Source organism: Pocillopora verrucosa, chromosome 8 (assembly GCF_036669915.1).
Source record: "Pocillopora verrucosa isolate sample1 chromosome 8, ASM3666991v2, whole genome shotgun sequence".
NCBI lineage: Eukaryota > Metazoa > Cnidaria > Anthozoa > Scleractinia > Pocilloporidae > Pocillopora > Pocillopora verrucosa.
The window spans coordinates 23,453,210-23,473,764 of NC_089319.1; the positions used below are offsets into that span (position 1 = coordinate 23,453,210).

The 20,555-nt window shown below is 38.5% G+C and overlaps 2 protein-coding genes across 2 annotated transcripts; one reads left to right on the forward strand and one right to left on the reverse strand.

Annotated features, from left to right (window-relative positions):
• The first annotated feature begins 147 nt into the window (after window positions 1–147).
• Window positions 148–11,519, forward strand: LOC131792474 (monocarboxylate transporter 10-like). The gene is made up of 7 exons (XM_059109839.2): window positions 148–350; window positions 1,447–1,760; window positions 2,951–3,181; window positions 3,357–3,691; window positions 4,186–4,329; window positions 4,512–4,737; window positions 10,995–11,519. The coding sequence occupies exons 2-7, from the start codon at window positions 1,535–1,537 to the stop codon at window positions 11,357–11,359; spliced, it is 1,527 nt and encodes a 508-aa protein (XP_058965822.1). The 5' UTR covers window positions 148–350; window positions 1,447–1,534; the 3' UTR covers window positions 11,360–11,519.
• Window positions 11,520–12,206: 687 nt separating this feature from the next.
• LOC131792475 (gelsolin-like protein 2) lies at window positions 12,207–20,494 on the reverse strand. The gene is made up of 15 exons (XM_059109840.2): window positions 20,340–20,494; window positions 20,145–20,234; window positions 19,314–19,403; window positions 18,930–19,025; window positions 18,413–18,510; window positions 17,678–17,777; window positions 17,305–17,403; window positions 16,954–17,019; window positions 16,816–16,849; window positions 16,223–16,260; window positions 15,460–15,494; window positions 14,872–14,960; window positions 13,377–13,468; window positions 12,716–12,848; window positions 12,207–12,344 (listed from the first exon to the last, which is right to left on the reverse strand). The coding sequence occupies exons 1-15, from the start codon at window positions 20,418–20,420 to the stop codon at window positions 12,313–12,315; spliced, it is 1,173 nt and encodes a 390-aa protein (XP_058965823.1). The 5' UTR covers window positions 20,421–20,494; the 3' UTR covers window positions 12,207–12,312.
• Between the last annotated feature and the right edge of the window lie 61 nt (window positions 20,495–20,555).

Below are 20,555 nucleotides of genomic sequence, written 5' to 3' on the forward strand. Positions count from 1 at the left end.
CTTGATATTGAATACTTGTTATCAGTCCAAAGAACACGCTATTTCACGTGAAGTTCATTTGTTCTTGATGGATTCAAAGCGTGTCGCCATTGTATTGTAATTTCTCGTGACAGGGACATTTGCTAGGAATAAAAAAAAACTTCGATTGCATCATTGAATTTTTAAGATAAACAAATGAAAAATTGGTTAATCTCATAGTGGTTTCAAGTGGTTTCAGATTCGACTTTTTTCGCTAAATGGTCAAGGTCGCAAAGATCTTAAGTGCAACATCGAAAGTTTGCTGTAGTTGGAAGCTTATCCAGTCTTATTCCTGACGTAACAGGAGTTTCTAAGAGGTTACGAAGCGCCGGGTGAGTGAAATTCTGGCTTTGTAGGTTTTTCTTTCAACGATTGTCATATTCACTTGACGGTATCATTCTTGAGTGTGGTCTGAAAGTTTGTCCGCCATGCAGCTCGTCGGTTTACTCTTGCGTTTGAGTTTACATGTTCACCGCAGTCCTGCCAAAACCAATCCTACGGCGTGTTTGCTTAAAGAGCCTCGGGATTAAGATTAAGTGTTATCCACGTAAATTATAAGTAGCATTATTAGCTTTGTGTTGATAAAAGGTTAATATTTACGGAGAAAAACCTCTCCCGTTGCATGTTTCGCACCTAAACTTGTTCTTTATAACGGGTAGTATATTTCGTTCGACTGTCAGAGATTCCACTGATACAAAAGCTGGTCAACATAACGAAATCAGTCGGCCTTCAGTTGCAAGGCCAGCTTCACCAAAAAATGATTTCATATTTACTAACTTAATGGTTGCCTTTGTCCCCTTATTTTGGCTTTCACGGTCCCCATGACCCTGATATGAAAAAGCAATGAAAAGCACCGAAGCCTTGACCTTGGCTACAACGAAAATTGGAGGGAAATTTACCGTGCGTGACTGAATCGCTGCATTGTTGATCAGTTGTTAATTCTGTAGTCTACATAAACTGTAATTCGAGTTCTTAGTCAGTGAAGAACTGCTGTTCATTTGCCAAAACTAACTTTTAAATTTTAACTTAATTTGAATTCTTAGCTTACTCTTCCGTAGTCCTTCAGTGCCTTACAAGCTATAAGCAACTCATCACTTACGTAACAAGGGTGATCGTGCCTCATCATGCATTGAGTTAAACGAATGGACTTTCTTATTTAAGAAAATATTTTTATGTTCAGTGTATTCTTTTAACACGCGTACGATTAATTTTTGTATTCCAATGGGTCTATGGTATATCAGGTGAGCCCTTCCCACACCCTCTATATACCATATACGGCGGTGATTTCCTTTGCTATAAATAAACTGACACCAAACAATAAACAATGATATCAAAATTCGTGCAACATAATCCAACAAAATTATTCAATCTTTCTTCAACCCACTTACGCGTTTCATGATTATTTCCCTATTTCGTTTTCATTTTTAGGCCTTCATTTGGAGCTGAAATATCAAGAGTTTCCTGCAGTCGGTGACAGTGACATTTAACTACAAGAACTAACAGGGAAGCTTATAAAATGTGTGATAAATTGAAGCACAAGATCGTTAAAAGCGGAGCAAAACCAGATAAAGTCACGACAGTCGGACTTCATGTAGACGAAGATTGTCCTGATGGCGGGTACGGTTGGATCATTTGTATGGCTGCTGCCATCATTCAGTTCATTATCCTGGGTATTCATAACAACTTTGGAATTCTCTACACCTCTTTGATAAGCGATCTTCATTTTAAACCTTCAGATGCAGGTAAAAATTTCAATTTTCAAAGATTTACAGGGGAACTGACTGATTAGTTGTTCAAAAATTTTGTCGAGTAATCCGGGTTATGATTGCACTCAAAACAAAAATTATTCTGCGCCTTCGAGACGAAGGGCTCTCTTCTCTTTTATATATTATTTTCAATACTATATTTGCGTCGTACGCGAATGAACTTGTTCATCAAGGGAAAGTCTGTCTGTACGGGGCGCCAAGAGCGAATGAATTATTAAGCCGTTTTTATTTACATCTATCGAAAGAGTCAACTCGAAGATTTTTCTATCATAGTTAGAAAAATGTTGTCGTTTAGGAAAGGAAATAAATTGAAGTAGAAAAGGGGTTGCACATTTTTTTTTCTACATGGTGATCCGTTATTTGAGACCTCTAGTGAATATAAATTTTCTACTTACGTAACATATTAATAAGTTACTTGTATCGTCGGGAAAACCCTATGCCCAGTAGAGATAAACGCTCAGGTGGCGTGATCAATGTATATTCCACATTCGCTACCTCTGCCTTCTTCTTAGGCCTCTCTGGGTATACAAGGCAATATTTGTTATCTACCATAGATTCTTAAGTGGCTTTACTTCATTTCAATTTATTGGTGAACTGCAATTTGCAAGAAAAACAAAGGTCGCAACAACTCGTGATTTCTTTAAGGTCTCAAAGTTGGTAAATCTGGTTAGTGCTTTTTTGCAGTCACGACTGAAAGGATATGCTTGAATTTCGGTGATTGACCTGACTTGTTAATTACCATATTCGCCATATCCAATTGAATTTTAACGGGAAAGAGTATAGAGCAATGTTTAATTTTGAAAATTCTTCGGTCCAGACTTGGATGAAGAGGCCGGTCATGCGCGATCCAACGTCATTGATCAGTTTTCTTGTGAAAGTTTACTCGACTCGAATGTTCTGTGTTAGGGCCAAGTTGCTGACTCACTACAGTCATGTGCCATGTTTTGGTTTGATCTGACTAGCATAACCCCACAATTATTTTCAAAACTGTGCGCCAATTTAGACAAATGAAGTGAAACAATCATTTTTGCCGTCGTTCGTGAAGATTGGCTGCGTGTATTGGAAGAACTTAGGCATAAAGCAACGAAGGATAAAAGGTTTAAGTGCGCAGTCTGTGCGGATTAAAGAGTCACCGCGCTAATAACACTTCACTCCCTACTCTTTAGCTTGGGTTGGTTCCATTGCGTTTGGGATGAACTTCCTCTGTGGTCCAATCACCAGCAGCTTATGTCAGAGATACGGCATTCGTTTGGTGGCGGCGGCTGGAGGTTTAATTGCTTCCCTGGGCCTCTTCCTAACGTCATTCACTAACAGCCTCTACGTCATTTACCTCACTTACAGTTTCCTTTGGGGCTTTGGCTCCAGTCTAAACTATGCTCCAACTATGCTTGTATTGGGTAAGTAAGAGATCTGTGGCTCAAATGAAAGTTTTTACATGAGAAAGCCAACAACAGGCACTGCATCGCTGCATTCTCTTTTCACAACTGTTTACTTTCATAAGAGGCCATGAAATCGAAAGGTTGGAGATAGGATAGTCTGAAAGCTTTCTTCATTTTCTATTTACTTCTCCAGGTCAATATTTCAAAAGGTATCTTCCATTAGCAAACGGAATAGTTACAGCTGGAAGTGGTGTCGGCACCTTAGCAATGGGACCATTGTTTCATGTCATTCTCTCATCAATGGGCTGGAAAAAAATGCTCAGGATTTTCTCTTGTTTAGGAATTGTCATGTTCATATGCGCTCTGCTTTACCGTCCCCTCCCTGCTAAGTATAAACGTGCTCAAAAACAGCCTGAAAAGAAGACAAAGTTGTTTGACTTTTCTGTGTGGAAAATGAAGTCATTTGTGTTCTGGGTGATCTCCATGTCTCTCTTGTTTATTGGCTATTTTGTTCCGTTTATTCATTTGGTAAGTTCGGCAATTTTTATTATAATAAAATCTTATAGTTGAATCTATTTCAACAGCAATTCAGATGATGCAAAGGTCTTTACTTGCGTAGGGGTTTCATTGTTTCACTGAAGTGAAACCTTAAGAGACTTCGAGATTCTGAAGCTGATGAAAGAACCTTTTTATCGTGCTCTTGATTTGTTGCTCGTGCTAACTTTCATCATTTATTTTGAATAACGCTGAATTACAGTGGTTTAGGTTAAGCGATAAAAGGGAACTCGGTAACCGCATATTGACTCAAATAATTCGAATGATCATTTCCTTAGAAGGTCAAATACAAATTTAAATCATACAACAGTGTGACAAACAAAAACAGAAAGCTTAAACCGATCGGACTATTTTTGCTTAAAACAGCAATTGTATGTGTAAGTTTTGCAGTGAGAAGAATTCCATTCAGTCTACTTGGGCTTAATACTTTGACACTTAAACAAACATTCTACGTTTCTTTCTTTAAGCCCAATCACGCAAAAAATCTTGGAGTGCCTGGCTATCAGTCCTCTCTTCTGGTCGGTTATTTGTCTGTCGCCTCTACCGTATCACGGGTTCTATTTGGTCTTATTCTTAATCATCCCAGAGTGAACCGCTTTTACGTGTTACAGGTATTACTTGCACATCTCTCTTTTATTTTAATTTTCAGCAGCACACTTTCGATTAATTTGGACGGTATCCAGGGTACTGGATCGAGCCCATGAACTCGACGCTAGCTCGAGTTCTTGAGTTCAACTCTTGCTAGTTGATACCAAATTTAAACATCTGAATGAAATATTTTATTCTCTTTAAGCTCTGTTTCCTCATGATGTCAGTGACCACCACTTTATGTCCCCTTGCACGAGATTATACTGGTCTCATTCTCTATGCAGTAGGATTTGGAGCATTTGATGGTTGCTTCGTTCTGTTGATTGCTATCACTACAAGTGATATAGTTGGAGCTGGAAAACTCCCTGAAGCTTTAGGAGGCTTATATGGGGTTATCGCCATTCCCATGATATGTGGTTCGCCGCTTGCAGGTTTGTAGATGTTACTCATAGGGGAGGGAGGGTAATGGATAACAGGAACACTTATGTGGCATTTATGCCGGTTTGTTACTAATAGGGGAGAGAGGGTGGATTATAGGAACACATATGTGGCATTTATGTGGGTTTGTTACTAATAGGGGAGGGGGGATGGATTATAGGAACACAAACGTGGCATTTATGTGGGTTTGTTACTAATAGGGGAGGGGGGGTGGATTATAGGAACACAAACGTGGCATTTATGTGGGTTTGTTACTAATAGGGGAGGGGGGATGGATTATAGGAACACTTATGTGGTATTTATGCCGGTTTGTTACTAATAGGGGAGAGAGGGTGGATTATAGGAACACAAACGTGGCATTTATGTGGGTTTGTTACTAATAGGGGAGGGGGGATGGATTATAGGAACACAAACGTGGCATTTATGTGGGTTTGTTACTAATAGGGGAGGGGGGGTGGATTATAGGAACACAAACGTGGCATTTATGTGGGTTTGTTACTAATAGGGGAGGGGGGATGGATTATAGGAACACATATGTGGCATTTATGTGGGTTTGTTACTAATAGGGGAGGGGGGGATGGATTATAGGAACACATATGTGACATTTATGTGGGTTTGTTACTAATAGGGGAGGGGGGATGAATTATAGGAAGACATATGTGGCATTTATGTGAGCTTGATACTAATAGGGGAGGGGGGGATGGATTTTAGGAACACATATGTGGCATTTATGTGGGTTTGTTACTAATAGGGGAGAGAGGGTGGATTATAGGAACACATATGTGACATTTATGTGGGTTTGTTACTAATAGGGGAGGGGGGGATGGATTATAGGAACACATATGTGACATTTATGTGGGTTTGTTACTAATAGGGAAGGGGGGATGAATTATAGGAAGACATATGTGGCATTTATGTGAGCTTGATACAAATAGGGGAGGGGGGGGATGGATTTTAGGAACACATATGTGGTATTTATGAGGGTTTGTTACTAATAGGGGAGGGGGGATGGATTATAGAAACACATATGTGGCATTTATGTGGGTTTGTTACTAATAGGGGAGAGAGGGTGGATTATAGGAACACATATGTGGCATTTATGTGGGTTTGTTACTAATAGGGGAGAGAGGGTGGATTATAGGAACACATATGTGACATTTATGTGGGTTTGTTACTAATAGGGAAGGGGGGATGGATTATAGGAACACATATGTGGTATTTATGAGGGTTTGTTACTAATAGGGGAGGGGGGGATGGATTATAGGAACACATATGTGACATTTATGTGGATTTGTTACTAATAGGGAAGGGGGGGGTTGGATTATAGGAACACATATGTGACATTTATGTGGGTTTGTTACTAATAGGGGAGGGGGGGATGGATTATAGGAACACATATGTGACATTTATGTGGATTTGTTACTAATAGGGAAGGGGGGATGGATTATAGGAACACAAACGTGGCATTTATGTGGGTTTGTTACTAATAGGGGAGGGGGGATGGATTATAGGAACACATATGTGACATTTATGTGGATTTGTTACTAATAGGGAAGGGGGGGTTGGATTATAGGAACACATATGTGACATTTATGTGGGTTTGTTACTAATAGGGAAGGGGGGATGGATTATAGGAACACAAACGTGGCATTTATGTGGGTTTGTTACTAATAGGGGAGGGGGGGTGGATTATAGGAACACAAACGTGGCATTTATGTGGGTTTGTTACTAATAGGGGAGGGGGGATGGATTATAGGAACACATATGTGGCATTTATGTGGGTTTGTTACTAATAGGGGAGGGGGGGATGGATTATAGGAACACATATGTGACATTTATGTGGGTTTGTTACTAATAGGGGAGGGGGGATGGATTATAGGAACACATATGTGGCATTTATGTGAGCTTGATACTAATAGGGGAGGGGGGATGGATTATAGGAACACATATGTGGCATTTATGTGGGTTTGTTACTAATAGGGGAGGGGGGGATGGATTATAGGAACACATATGTGACATTTATGTGGGTTTGTTACTAATAGGGGAGGGGGGATGGATTATAGGAACACATATGTGACATTTATGTGGGTTTGTTACTAATAGGGAAGGGGGGATGAATTATAGGAAGACATATGTGGCATTTATGTGAGCTTGATACAAATAGGGGAGGGGGGGATGGATTTTAGGAACACATATGTGGTATTTATGAGGGTTTGTTACTAATAGGGGAGGGGGGATGGATTATAGGAACACATATGTGGCATTTATGTGGGTTTGTTACTAATAGGGGAGAGAGGGTGGATTATAGGAACACATATGTGGCATTTATGTGGGTTTGTTACTAATAGGGGAGAGAGGGTGGATTATAGGAACACATATGTGACATTTATGTGGGTTTGTTACTAATAGGGAAGGGGGGATGGATTATAGGAACACATATGTGACATTTATGTGGGTTTGTTACTAATAGGGAAGGGGGGATGGATTATAGGAACACATATGTGGTATTTATGAGGGTTTGTTACTAATAGGGGAGGGGGGGATGGATTATAGGAACACATATGTGACATTTATGTGGATTTGTTACTAATAGGGAAGGGGGGGGTTGGATTATAGGAACACATATGTGACATTTATGTGGGTTTGTTACTAATAGGGGAGGGGGGGATGGATTATAGGAACACATATGTGACATTTATGTGGATTTGTTACTAATAGGGGAGGGGGGGTTGGATTATAGGAACACATATGTGACATTTATGTGGGTTTGTTAGTAATAGGGGAGGGGGGGATGGATTATAGGAACACATATGTGACATTTATGTGGATTTGTTACTAATAGGGAAGGGGGGGTTGGATTATAGGAACACATATGTGACATTTATGTGGGTTTGTTACTAATAGGGGAGAGAGGGTGGATTATAGGAACACATATGTGACATTTATGTGGATTTGTTACTAATAGGGAAGGGGGGGTGGATTATAGGAACACAAACGTGGCATTTATGTGGGTTTGTTACTAATAGGGGAGGGGGGATGGATTATAGGAACACATATGTGGTATTTATGAGGGTTTGTTACTAATAGGGGAGGGGGGGATGGATTATAGGAACACATATGTGACATTTATGTGGGTTTGTTACTAATAGGGGAGAGAGGGTGGATTATAGGAACACATATGTGACATTTATGTGGGTTTGTTACTAATAGGGGAGGGGGGATGGATTATAGGAACACATATGTGGTATTTATGTGGGTTTGTTACTAATAGGGGAGGGGGGGATGGATTATAGGAACACATATGTGACATTTATGTGGATTTGTTACTAATAGGGAAGGGGGGGGTTGGATTATAGGAACACATATGTGACATTTACGTGGGTTTGTTACTAATAGGGGAGGGGGGGATGGATTATAGGAACACATATGTGACATTTATGTGGATTTGTTACTAATAGGGAAGGGGGGGTGGATTATAGGAACACAAACGTGGCATTTATGTGGGTTTGTTACTAATAGGGGAGGGGGGATGGATTATAGGAACACATGTGGTATTTATGAGGGTTTGTTACTAATAGGGGAGGGGGGGATGGATTATAGGAACACATATGTGACATTTATGTGGATTTGTTACTAATAGGGAAGGGGGGGTTGGATTATAGGAATACATATGTGACATTTATGTGGGTTTGTTACTAATAGGGGAGGGGGGATGGATTATAGGAAGACATATGTGGCATTTATGTGAGCTTGATACTAATAGGGGAGGGGGGGATGGATTTTAGGAACACATATGTGACATTTATGTGGATTTGTTACTAATAGGGGAGGGGGGATGGATTATAGGAAGACATATGTGGCATTTATGTGAGCTTGATACTAATAGGGGAGGGGGGGATGGATTATAGGAACACATATGTGACATTTATGTGGGTTTGTTACTAATAGGGGAGGGGGGGATGGGTTATAGGAACACATATGTGACATTTATGTGGATTTGTTACTAATAGGGGAGGGGGGGATGGATTATAGGAAGACATATGTGGCATTTACGTGAGCTTGATACTAACAGGGGAGGGGGGGGATGGATTTTAGGAACACATATGTGACATTTATGTGGGTTTGTTACTAATAGGGGAGGGGGGATGGATTATAGGAACACATATGTGGCATTTATGTGGGTTTGTTACTAATAGGGGAGGGGGGGATGGATTATAGGAAGACATATGTGGCATTTATGTGGGTTTGTTACTAATAGGGGAGGGGGGGATGGATTATAGGAACACATATGTGACATTTATGTGGGTTTGTTACTAATAGGGGAGGGGGGGATGGATTATAGGAAGACATATGTGGCATTTATGTGGGTTTGTTACTAATAGGGGAGGGGGGATGGATTATAGGAAGACATGTGGTATTTATGTGGGTTTGTTACTAATAGGGGAGGGGGGGATGGATTATAGGAAGACATATGTGGCATTTATGTGGGTTTGTTACTAATAGGGAAGGGGGGGTTGGATTATAGGAACACATATGTGGTATTTATGTGGGCTTGTTACTAATAGGGAAGGGGGGGTTGGATTATAGGAACACATATGTGGCATTTATGCCGGTTTGTTACTAATAGGGGAGGGGGGATGGATTATAGGTACACATATGTGGTATTTATGTGGGTTTGTTACTAATAGGGGAGGGGGGGATGGATTATAGGAACACATATGTGGTATTTATGTGGGTTTGTTACTAATAGGGGAGGGGGGATGGATTATAGGAACACATATGTGGTATTTATGTGGGTTTGTTACTAATAGGGGAGGGGGGGATGGATTATAGGAACACATATGTGACATTTATGTGGGTTTGTTGCTAATAGGGGAGGGGGGGATGGATTATAGGAAGACATATGTGGCATTTATGTGGGTTTGTTACTAATAGGGGAGGGGGGATGGATTATAGGAAGACATGTGGCATTTATGTGGGTTTGTTACTAATAGGGGAGGGGGGGATGGATTATAGGAAGACATATGTGGCATTTATGTGGGTTTGTTACTAATAGGGAAGGGGGGGTTGGATTATAGGAACACATATGTGGTATTTATGTGGGCTTGTTACTAATAGGGAAGGGGGGGTTGGATTATAGGAACACATATGTGGCATTTATGCCGGTTTGTTACTAATAGGGGAGGGGGGATGGATTCTAGGTACACATATGTGGTATTTATGTGGGTTTGTTACTAATAGGGGAGGGGGGGATGGATTTTAGGAACACATATGTGGTAGTTATGTGGGTTTGTTACTAATAGGGGAGGGGGGATGGATTATAGGAACACATATGTGGAATTAATGTGGGCTTGTTACTAATAGGGGAGGGGGGGATGGATTATAGAAACACATATGTGGAATTAATGTGGGCTTGTTACTAATAGGGGAGGGGGGATGGATTATAGGAACACGTATGTGGAATTAATGTGGGTTTGTTACTAATAAGGGAGGGGGGATGGATTATAGGAACACATGTGTGGAGTTAATGTGGGCTTGTTACTAATAGGGGAGGGGGGGGGATGGATTATAGGAACACATATGTGGAATTAATGTGGGCTTGTTACTAATAGGGGAGGGGGGGATGGATTATAAGAACACGTATGTGGAATTAATGTGGGCTTGTTACTAATAGGGGAGGGGGGGTTGATTATAGGAACACATATGTGGAATTTATGTGGGCTTGTTACTAATAGGGGAGGGGGGGGATGGATTATAGAAACACATATGTGGAATTAATGTGGGCTTGTTACTAATAGGGGAGGGGGGATGGATTATAAGAACACGTATGTGGAATTAATGTGGGCTTGTTACTAATAGGGGAGGGGGGATGGATTATAGGAACACATATGTGGAATTTATGTGGGCTTGTTACTAATAGGGGAGGGGGGATGGATTATAGGAACACATATGTGGCATTTATGTGGGTGCGGTGGAATGTCCTAAAGAAACTTGAAGTGTTATTGGGTTCCATTTCAGCCAAGTTTCGGAATTTTCTTCTGCAAAATCTCTTGCACCATCATTTCTCACTATTTGCAAAATATTTGCATTAGTTTCGATCTTTCTTTTTTCTTTGAAACTTTCATTTCCACGGTTACTCTAATGGACTACTCTAATGGACTACTCTAATGGGCAGCGAACCCGACATGTTAGAACTTTTTGGGAAGTTACTTTTTGAATCTTACAATTTTTTTGTTCGTTTCTTTCCAAGGGTTAATTTTCCAAGTAACTGGCTCATATCAGAATGCTTTCTTCGTTGCTGGTGGAGCAATAGCGTTAGGTACTTGTACCTTGTCTCTAATCCCACTCTTTATGACGCGGGACGTACATGAAGAGATACCTACTGTTCGTGTCGAGCTTTGTGCAGATCATTTAGATAAAGAAGACAAAAGTCAAGACATTCTGAACGTAGTTTATCACTCTTCGGGAAAACAAAGGAACTCTGGTTTTCTTTACGACACGAGTAATTTTGCACTCAGGCGCTCTTTGTCGTGCTTGGCTCTTAGCAGGATCGGGGAATCCGTCTGTGGAACACAGTGTATATTGGAAATGCTTGAAAGAGAGTCCAATGTATAACGAACAATGTATTCGTCTTTTGATTCAACATTCAGTCACCATCAACCTCAGGAGTAATTAAGTATCGATCGGGAACGCGTGCGCTGAATCTACAACGCCATTTTTACAATTCGTTGATTCGCAAAATGTAAGGGGAATTCTCAAGATTTTAACATGCATATAGGAGCTACGTAAATGTTTATATTTCATGTTGAAAAAGTTACTTATTACACCCTAGTAGGGTAAAATGAAAAAAAAAATTTACAAACAAACATAATGCATGCGTTACAACTGGTTTGAAACTTTTGATCTGACGTTTAGTATTTAACACAACACAACTTTAAAACAGTGGTCACACGTGTGCAAAAAGATTTAATTACTGGCTTTAAAGTGATCTGCGGGTAACAGGGAAACCGGTACTTCGATTTTGTAGATGAAATCTGTAGGATGATCTTTCGTCGATCGGTGAAATAACTTGCTGACCACTTGGCCGAGGGGAATTGGGTTCAAGGGGCGGCGAGTCTTTCCAATTCGGGACGAATTTGAGCATATCGTTAAGAAGATTAGGTGGGTGTTTAACGTTGAAACTTTATAACTTTCTGATTAGCCAGAGAAAATAAAAGACAGCCACTAAGAGTAAAGAAAGCATTCATTTCCATGATTCAACGGCAAACAGACTTTAAAATTTTTCTTGGCAACATTCTATAAGCTCTTATTGTTTTCCGGCAAGTCCCTCCCTGGACAACTGGAATCTACTAAAAAGCAATGGTTCCCTCAAAAAGGGAACTGTAGCTATAAGGGCTAATCTAAGCCACAGAAGCATAATAAAAACAGTTTCCTGGTGCTATCCTAAACTTTCTCTCTATCTAAGACTTGCGCTTTGAAGTGTCATTATCCCCATAAACGTGATAATTAAACCAAATTGTTACGAAAAATTATTGTAACTGGTTGACCTCCTCAATAGAAAGTGCATCCTACAAATGATGATTACGTCTGCCAACTGCTCCTGCAAAGAATTTTAATCGGATATCATTGGTAAGTGAAGGAGTTAGTGCACGGCTTTCACAGGCTCAGTAACACACAGGCTCATTACTTAGGCTCATTGCTTAAAGCTGTTTCAAGTCATTTTCCCGAATTCCACCAGATTTTAGTTTTGGCCTTCTGCATTGCATAGAAATGATTTAATGGTCTAACAAACTTTACAAACTAGTATCATGATAACAGGTAATTTGATTCTTGCTCGTTTTTGGTTTTTATCAACTATGATAATATAAGAGCGCAAAAATTTACCCCTCAGCGAGTATTAGCCTTCCAACACTAAAAGTTTCCTCCCGTACTAGTTTATGTCGTGTTAATCAAGGATGCTTGATTATTTACCTCTTTTTTCTCGCTTTTCGGCAGTATTTTGTTTAGTGATGATCCTTTTCCACAGTGCAGGGTATTTGCCGTCCTTTTCTCGCATACACGAAACTCCACAACATGGTTCCTGGCCTTGTTCTTTCAGATAGTTCTGTACAAAAGAAATTAAATAAAGAGATGGCATCTTATACATAAGTCCATCACCTTACTTTTATGTCACTCCCGATATCAGAAAACTTACAATGAACTAGAGATAGCTCATTGCGTCTGGGTGCAAATTCAACTCACGGAGGCAACCACCACGTGTAGATATTATTCATTTCCCGCGAAACATCCAAGAAAAACGGTGCTTCGAATATGTCTAAATTCTGGAGACCAGATACTTTGCGTCAGTAACCGTCAGGACCCAATCGCAAGGTACAACTATCTCGCATAAGACAAATTTTTCTTACAACTTTTTCGGAGGAAGAGACAGAGAAATTAATTTCACCGCGGAGTGAGGAAAAAGTCCTGTTCAATAGCCAGTACAAGAACTATTTTAAAAGGGATTTAAGACAAAATTCGACCAATCACATTTAGGCTCATGGAAAGCTACTGTTGCTTGTTGTCAGCAATGCATGGCAAGTTTCCTTTAGCTCATTTCATTCATGCATTCGTCCATTCATAATTACTAACTTACTTGTGCATAAGAAAGAGCATTTTGTTTTTCGCGAGAACTGGCATTTTTCCCAATCCACACAAACAAACGATCAGGTGCCTCGAGCAGAAATACTGTGAATGAAAACATAACAGTTTGTAATTAACAAGGGTATTATGTAGGAGGCGAATGAGCTACTCTAAAGACATGCAAAATTTTTAAATGAATACAATTCAAATACAATTCATATTTTAACTTATAAGCTTCTCCATAACCTGGACAAAGGCCAGTTCACAGGAATGGTATATTTAGATCTGTTTAAAGCATTTGACACTATAGATCATGGCATTATGCTGCATAAATTGCTTTCCCTCGGTTTTTCTAATTGTTCGGTCGTATAGTTAAAAACTTATCTGTCAAACCGGACTCAAAGTATTTGTGTTAATAGGGTTCTTTCTGAACCCCAGTGAAACTCAACTTTATGCGGATGACACTCTGCTTTTCTTTAATGGTAGTTCCATCAGAGAAATCGAGTCTTACCTTTCTGCCGATCTAAGAAACATCATAAGCTGGCTACATAGTAACTATCTGTTTCTTAACTACTCTAAAACAAAAGTAATACTTGTGGGAAAACATCAAAGGCTCTCGAGAGTTGCTATTTTTAGCGTTTCAGCTTTTGACAAGACCTTTAAAATAGGGTCTACCAGTTCAAGTATCTCAGTGTCATGCTCGATCCAGGCCTCTCTTGGAGTGATCACATCGACCATATTGCCTCCAAAATATCTGCCAGGCTGGGCATGCTGCGGAAAGCCTGCAAAGTCATTCCTCGAGAGGCCTGTATCACACACTATGACTCCATGATACTTCCACTGTTCGACTAAAGCTGTGTAGTCTGGGATGGCTGCAGAAAAACAAATCGGGACCACTGGACAGATTGCAACTGCGAGCACCTCGTATCATCGAAGGGCGTAAAGGAGAAAATACAGGCAGTACTTTTAGCTGGCCTTCCTTAGAAAATCGCAGGAAATATCACACTTGCCTGCAACTTTTTAAGTGCCTACACGGTCTCGTTTTCGGCTATCTTTTGAATAAAACTGGTTTTTCCCGCCGATATCATGCCTACAATACCAGATATAGAGACCTTTTGCTATTACCCCTGCATGGCATAACATCTAAATGTCAAGGTTCCTTTCGCTACAAAGGTGCAAAGGCAAGAAATACTCTAACTAGTAAACTGCGAAACAACTTCTCTACCTAATTTTGAGAAACATCATTATTGATGTAGTATTCTTTGTAATGTAACGTATATTGTATATCTTATGTGTAAATTATCTGTGTTGTAGGCTCCCTTTGTATTTTATATTTCTAAAAAAATTTTGTTCTATGTCTTAAGCAGGCCCCCATTCAAACCAGCTTGAAGCTGAACTGGGCCAGCCTGCATAAATATCGCTGATAAATAAATAAATAAATATAAATAAATAAAGATATATAAATAAATAAACCACTGCTTTTATGAGCTTAAAAGAAAACAACAAACCATCATCGCTGTCCAGTAAATCTTCACTGATATTTTCGATTCCCTCAGCCACAACTCGAAACTCTGCTTTACTTTTATCGGTGAGGACTCTGAAAAAGGCCAAGGTCGTTAAAATTTAGCAAGATATACTTCAAATATTTTGTATGTGCCAAACACCTTTCTAAATGTGCACCGGGCCTGATATTAAACATTGAATGCTTTACAAGGTTACAGAGAGTCAGTTAACGATGCAAAGCGGCTGGCACCCTCGGCCAATAATCGTGTTTGAATAAGTAAGTTAAGGTTTCCTCTGGATTTTGTGAATTCTTCTTCCATCTTTTACTTACTGCGTTTTATCCAAAAGGGGATTATTTGAGTTATATCGCGAACGCTACTTTGTAACCTATTTTGGCATATGTTCATTATCCTTTTGGATTAACTATATTATTGAATGGTGCAAATTATGCAGCTCTCCTTTGCAAATAAAATTGTGCTTTTATTTGCTGCCTGAAGCTAAAATCATTGGTCTAATAAGCATCTACCACTGATTTTCAACATCCTAAATGTTGATTTTTGAGCCGTAGAATAAAAAGTTATTAATAGTGTAACCTGATCAACTTCACCACAAAATCGGCTGGAGCATTCTGTAGAAAAAAAAAAGAAAAATTAGATTCAGTGATGTAATGAACTTTCCAAACGTTGCTGTTAAATTTTTTAGATTCATGTAGCTTGGTAAGAGGTTCAGAATCAGCAAAATAACTTATTTAAAAAGCTTGTCTTACAAAATTTACTTTCGTTCTGTGAAAGGGAAATAAATCCTGTGAATAATAAAAAAATTAACAGAGTTTTTGTTAATTATAGGATGGATCCTAAATTTACTTCAACTAGTCACTGACTGTCTTCTATTTGATATGATTGATTGTCAAAGCTCCCAAGCAAGGCAGACAATGCACAAAGGCCAAAACTGTCACATTCGTCTTCACAGAAAAAGAAGTGAATGAAGTGAAATAAAGTGAAGCACATTACTGATTAGTAGCTATGGACAGCTTAGTTCCAAACTTTTAAGTGTTTTTTTCGCATAGCATAGCCTTAAAATGAAGTCTGAAGGGTGTGTTTCCATCATGAAAATATAACCCTCTTGAGTTATTAATTGTAGAAGAAGCCTGTGCTCAGGCAGGCGTGCTTTTGAAGGGAAATGAAATACTGACCCTAAACATGAAACTAAATCGTGAGAGCTTGTACTCAGAATGGAGATAAAAAAGCATTATCATCATAATTAGTGACAAAAAAAATCATTGTTAGTGATAATAAGTTCCTGTTAGAGAGTAAAAAACTCTTAAAAATAGTCGGCGAAAAAACAATTGTTTGGTACCTTGTAAACTTCAGTGCCAAAAAGCTCGTTCAGACTCTCTGAAAGAAAGAAAATTATTTTTGCTGGTCAAAAATGAGTGAGACATTACTGACTTCTTTCGTTAACACAACACTGGTAGATGAGACCAATAGGCAAAAAAATAGTTGCAATTTTACTAATACCACACTTAAGCTAAGGTTTTTATAGCAGACGTTATGCTTGAGCTTTTAGACATCAACTAGAAACTTGCTTTTAAATGCATTTTGGCTGAATGTGGTAACCTCAAAGGCCAATAAAAATGGAAAAGTGTCAAACACGACTAGGTTTGCCTCTGATTAGTAAAGAAGGAGGCCACATTTTTTCGGTCAATTAAAATAAACCAATGTGACACAGAGCCAATTCCAGCAATCATAGATTACTTTCCACTTTAACTGAAAATTTCCTTTGATATTATGATTAATCATCTTCCTTTAAGAAATTAACGTGGGTTTTAACTTAGAGAAAGTGCTGTTTATAAAAATATTTGTTTTGATAACATTCTTCCTTTAAGGAGAATAGACATGAGAAGGTAACCTTGTACTTGGGGCGTGAAAGTTGAAAAAGATGAAACTTACCATAAACTTGTAGCTTAGCTCTTGGATGCTCATGCTAAGGAAGGGAAAAGAATAATCAGGAATCACTTTAATCCTTTGAAATCAAATAATAATCCGTGATTGAATGGTCAACTTGTTTTTTCATCTTTTTGGTCATACCTTTTGAACAGACATCCACTCATTGAATGGGCAAATGGAATCAATTTTGGCATTTTTGCCCTTGACCTGTGAAAAAATTGACAAAAGAACAAATAAGAGATTCAAGTACAAGGTGTGCTGCCATAATTCCACTTGAGAGCTAAAATAGTATAACTATTTATGTGTCTGCAGAGTTCTTTTCAGCCACATGGAATTGTGATGAAAAGCCTGAATTCTCCTCAATTGTTACTATGAAATAGAACACTTTGTATTCATGAAATTTAAATAATTTTGAGGAAAGTGCTAACTATTTACAGTGGTTCCCTTGTGGAGAAAAGGACATATTTTTATTTAAGATATCAGTAAGATTACCTGATACATTTTGTCTTCTGAGAAGATCACCACATACCCATCATCACAACACAGATTCTTTTGAGTGTATGGCATATCCACCGCGTGATACTCCATCTTCTAATGTTTTCACACAAAAAAAAGAACACGGTGTCATTTCAGATCGATAATAGACATAGAATATTCCTGCATGTTTGAAAGATTATATTGTAACCCGGTGGGAGGTTTTGATAAGGAATCACCCTTTTCTATATAACTGAGACACCAATTGATTGATTTTCACCGAGGAAAGCAAATTAAAAGTTTAAAGGAAAAAAACTGGTTCAGTTTACTTGAAAACAGGAGACGAAACATTGAAAAGCTTGATGACTTCAATTAGCAGAAGTTTTCTTACCCCTTCCTTGTTTGGTATTTTCTTAAAATGTTTCAAAAGGTTCCTCGTGAAAGGTAGTCTTTCTTCGCTTGGCACTACATGGTTAAATCCGGAATCAATTCTGTAAAAGAATAATCACAAATTTCAACGTTCTCCTATGAGATCCCATTCACTAATAACTGAAAGATTATCTGAAATGTCAGCACTCAGAGCTTCTTGTCATTCGTGACCGGAGCCAAATCAGTTTGCGCGGCACAAAACTCGCGCCGTTTCGGTCACATGACCATATAGTGCAGAACTTACGCAATAAGTTCGATTTGCGTATAAATTTACAGATAGATTGTGCGTCGGACTCTTTCGTCTCCATACCAGTCAAAGTGCTGGAAAAGTTGAATAATATTTTGTCTTTTTTTCTTTTCTCACTTAAGTTCGTTTCCATTGTAACTGTGTTTGTATTTTTTCATTGTTTTACATGTAGCATTGAATGACGAGTCTTTATTTTCATTTTAATTTTAATTTCACGGTTTACGTTTTTTTGCAGTTACGACTTGCAACTATAACTTAAGTGGTTCTTTAAATTGATGTAATAGCAGTTTGATAGGACCTAGAAATATACCAAATTTCCACACTGTCATCAGCGTAATATTATAATGATAACTTTCAATTCTCTGTGTATCGAAGATATCTCTTTCCCTTCAAAGTTTGGCTCGGGCTTCAACAGGATATGGAGTTGTTGATATTGCTTTATCCACTTACCCGCCCTCCTCAATGGTGATTTTTCCACCAAAATAACCAAGAAATTCTTCTGACTCTTTTCCACCAACTTCACGATGCTGAATAGCTTTGTCATCCAGCTAAAGAAAAAATAGATCAAAGGTGAATATTTGTGCTCGTGATAAAAGCTAACTTAATTAATTGAGCGCCCCGTTTTTGCTAGTCTGAAATATTTTGGAGGCCATCTTAACGCACGCTTCTCACCAAAACTCAGTAGGAACTCTCACACAGACTCTCTATCTTCACTTTCCCGTCAGTAGCCAGACACTTTTAGGGTTCAGATGTTTCTTTTGCGATTAAGTTTCCGTAAAACGACATCTGGAAGGAAATCTCATCGGCAACCTCATCATTTTCGAGCAATTAAAACAAGCCACGGTAAACTGGTTGGAATGCCAAAGTTTTGTTTCTGTTTTTGGTGCTATGCTTTTTTTTTGGAAGAAGCACTATTTAGCTGATATATCTCTTGACGAAAGCTTTTAATCAGTAGTAATTATCTTACATATGTGTCCAGCTCTAAAGTTTTGTAAGCTGCAGCCCCATATTCATCTTGGGTGGAGGAACCGCCAATCCAGAAATGAACATCGAAGTCTAACTCCTAAAGAAAGGGAAATATTAAACTTGTAAAAAAATTGCAAAGTGCATAAACCATAAGTTGCGCGCAAGTTTACAATTTTTAAAAAACCCACACAATTCATAAAACGAAGAAAGGTCTGAAAGATAATTGTTGACAAACGGTTTCTCTCCTTTATAGTGATTTTCATTTATCATATATTGTAACTTATGTAACAGCGACCAAAATTCATTGTTGTAATATGTTGGTAAGACCTTGTATTAACACTCCGAAAGCGAGCTGGTTACTTCTAGATAAGATAAGTTAACGCACATTTGAGTCTGGATCCTTTTCACTGTGAAGAATTATGTAAGAATCACCGTCGAAAAATTTTCCATATTCTGACTTTGGCCAGTCTTTGACCTGCGCATTAAGAAAAAAACAGAATAGGTAAGGCCAGAGAAATAAAATTAACCCTGCGAAATCCCTGTTCAAATTCTTCTTACTGGTCTGCATACGTTTATCAAAAATAGCCGTTTTGAAAATATGTTAACGATCAGGGTAAGTGTTCTTTGGTGATCAGTTCAACCAAATCAGAAGTTCAACCGGTCTCTGTAACACGTTGCAATGATCAGATGTAGCAACATTTCGTCCCTTACTGCAGACTTGTCAAGCATGCTTTCTTGTTTTATTCATCAAAATTACATTTTTTAAAAGTCTTGGAAAATTGAGTTTTCAAGACGGCGACAATAAAGAGAGGTGATTTATTCTAACAAGAAATCCCCACCAAATATGGTAATTTTTTTTTTTTGACTTTTGAAAGAAAAAAACACTTGTTTGCGATGGCTTCAAAGAAAGACGCCACAGGAAGTCTCTCTGCTCGTAGGAGATTTTTATATTTTTCCTTTTATGGTGCAAATCAGAGAAATGTTGAGAAACTTCTAAAAATACTTGAATAGTTTCTAAATTTTGATTCAGTGGAATAAAAAAAAAATAAAAGATTTATCTTGCTCTTAAGAAATTGGTGATGATTTTCGCTCGCTATTACATTTTTAACGTAGTTAGAATTGAATCACGTTTGAGTAATCACGAGATCTTGACTGAAACTGCAATTGAAACAAGCTGCCATAATACGAGTGCAAATTGTAGAAAAATTATTGTCACCTTAAACTTTTCAATCCTCCAGATTTTTGTACCTTCGAAATTTTCACATCCTGTCCATGCCGGCTCTTTCATGGCAGCAGATTTTTTTAACTGCATAAAAACAAGAATCATCGTTATAGATGTTATTTGTGATATACTGAGGATTTCTCGCATTTCAAACTTTAATAACTTTTTTGCTCTTGTAAGAGAACTCACCTTTTTCTCTTCGTCGCTACCAAACATGGCAAGGTTAGAATCTTTCCAGTCATATTGCTTTGGTTTCACCAAGCCACTCATGATTGTTTTTAATCACTGAAAAACCTTTGCAACGCGATCAATAAAGGAATTTTTCCACGGCGGCAGATAGTTAATGGCTGCACCTAGCTTATAAACTTCTCAATATGCATAAGATATGCTAGTCACCTGACGGAT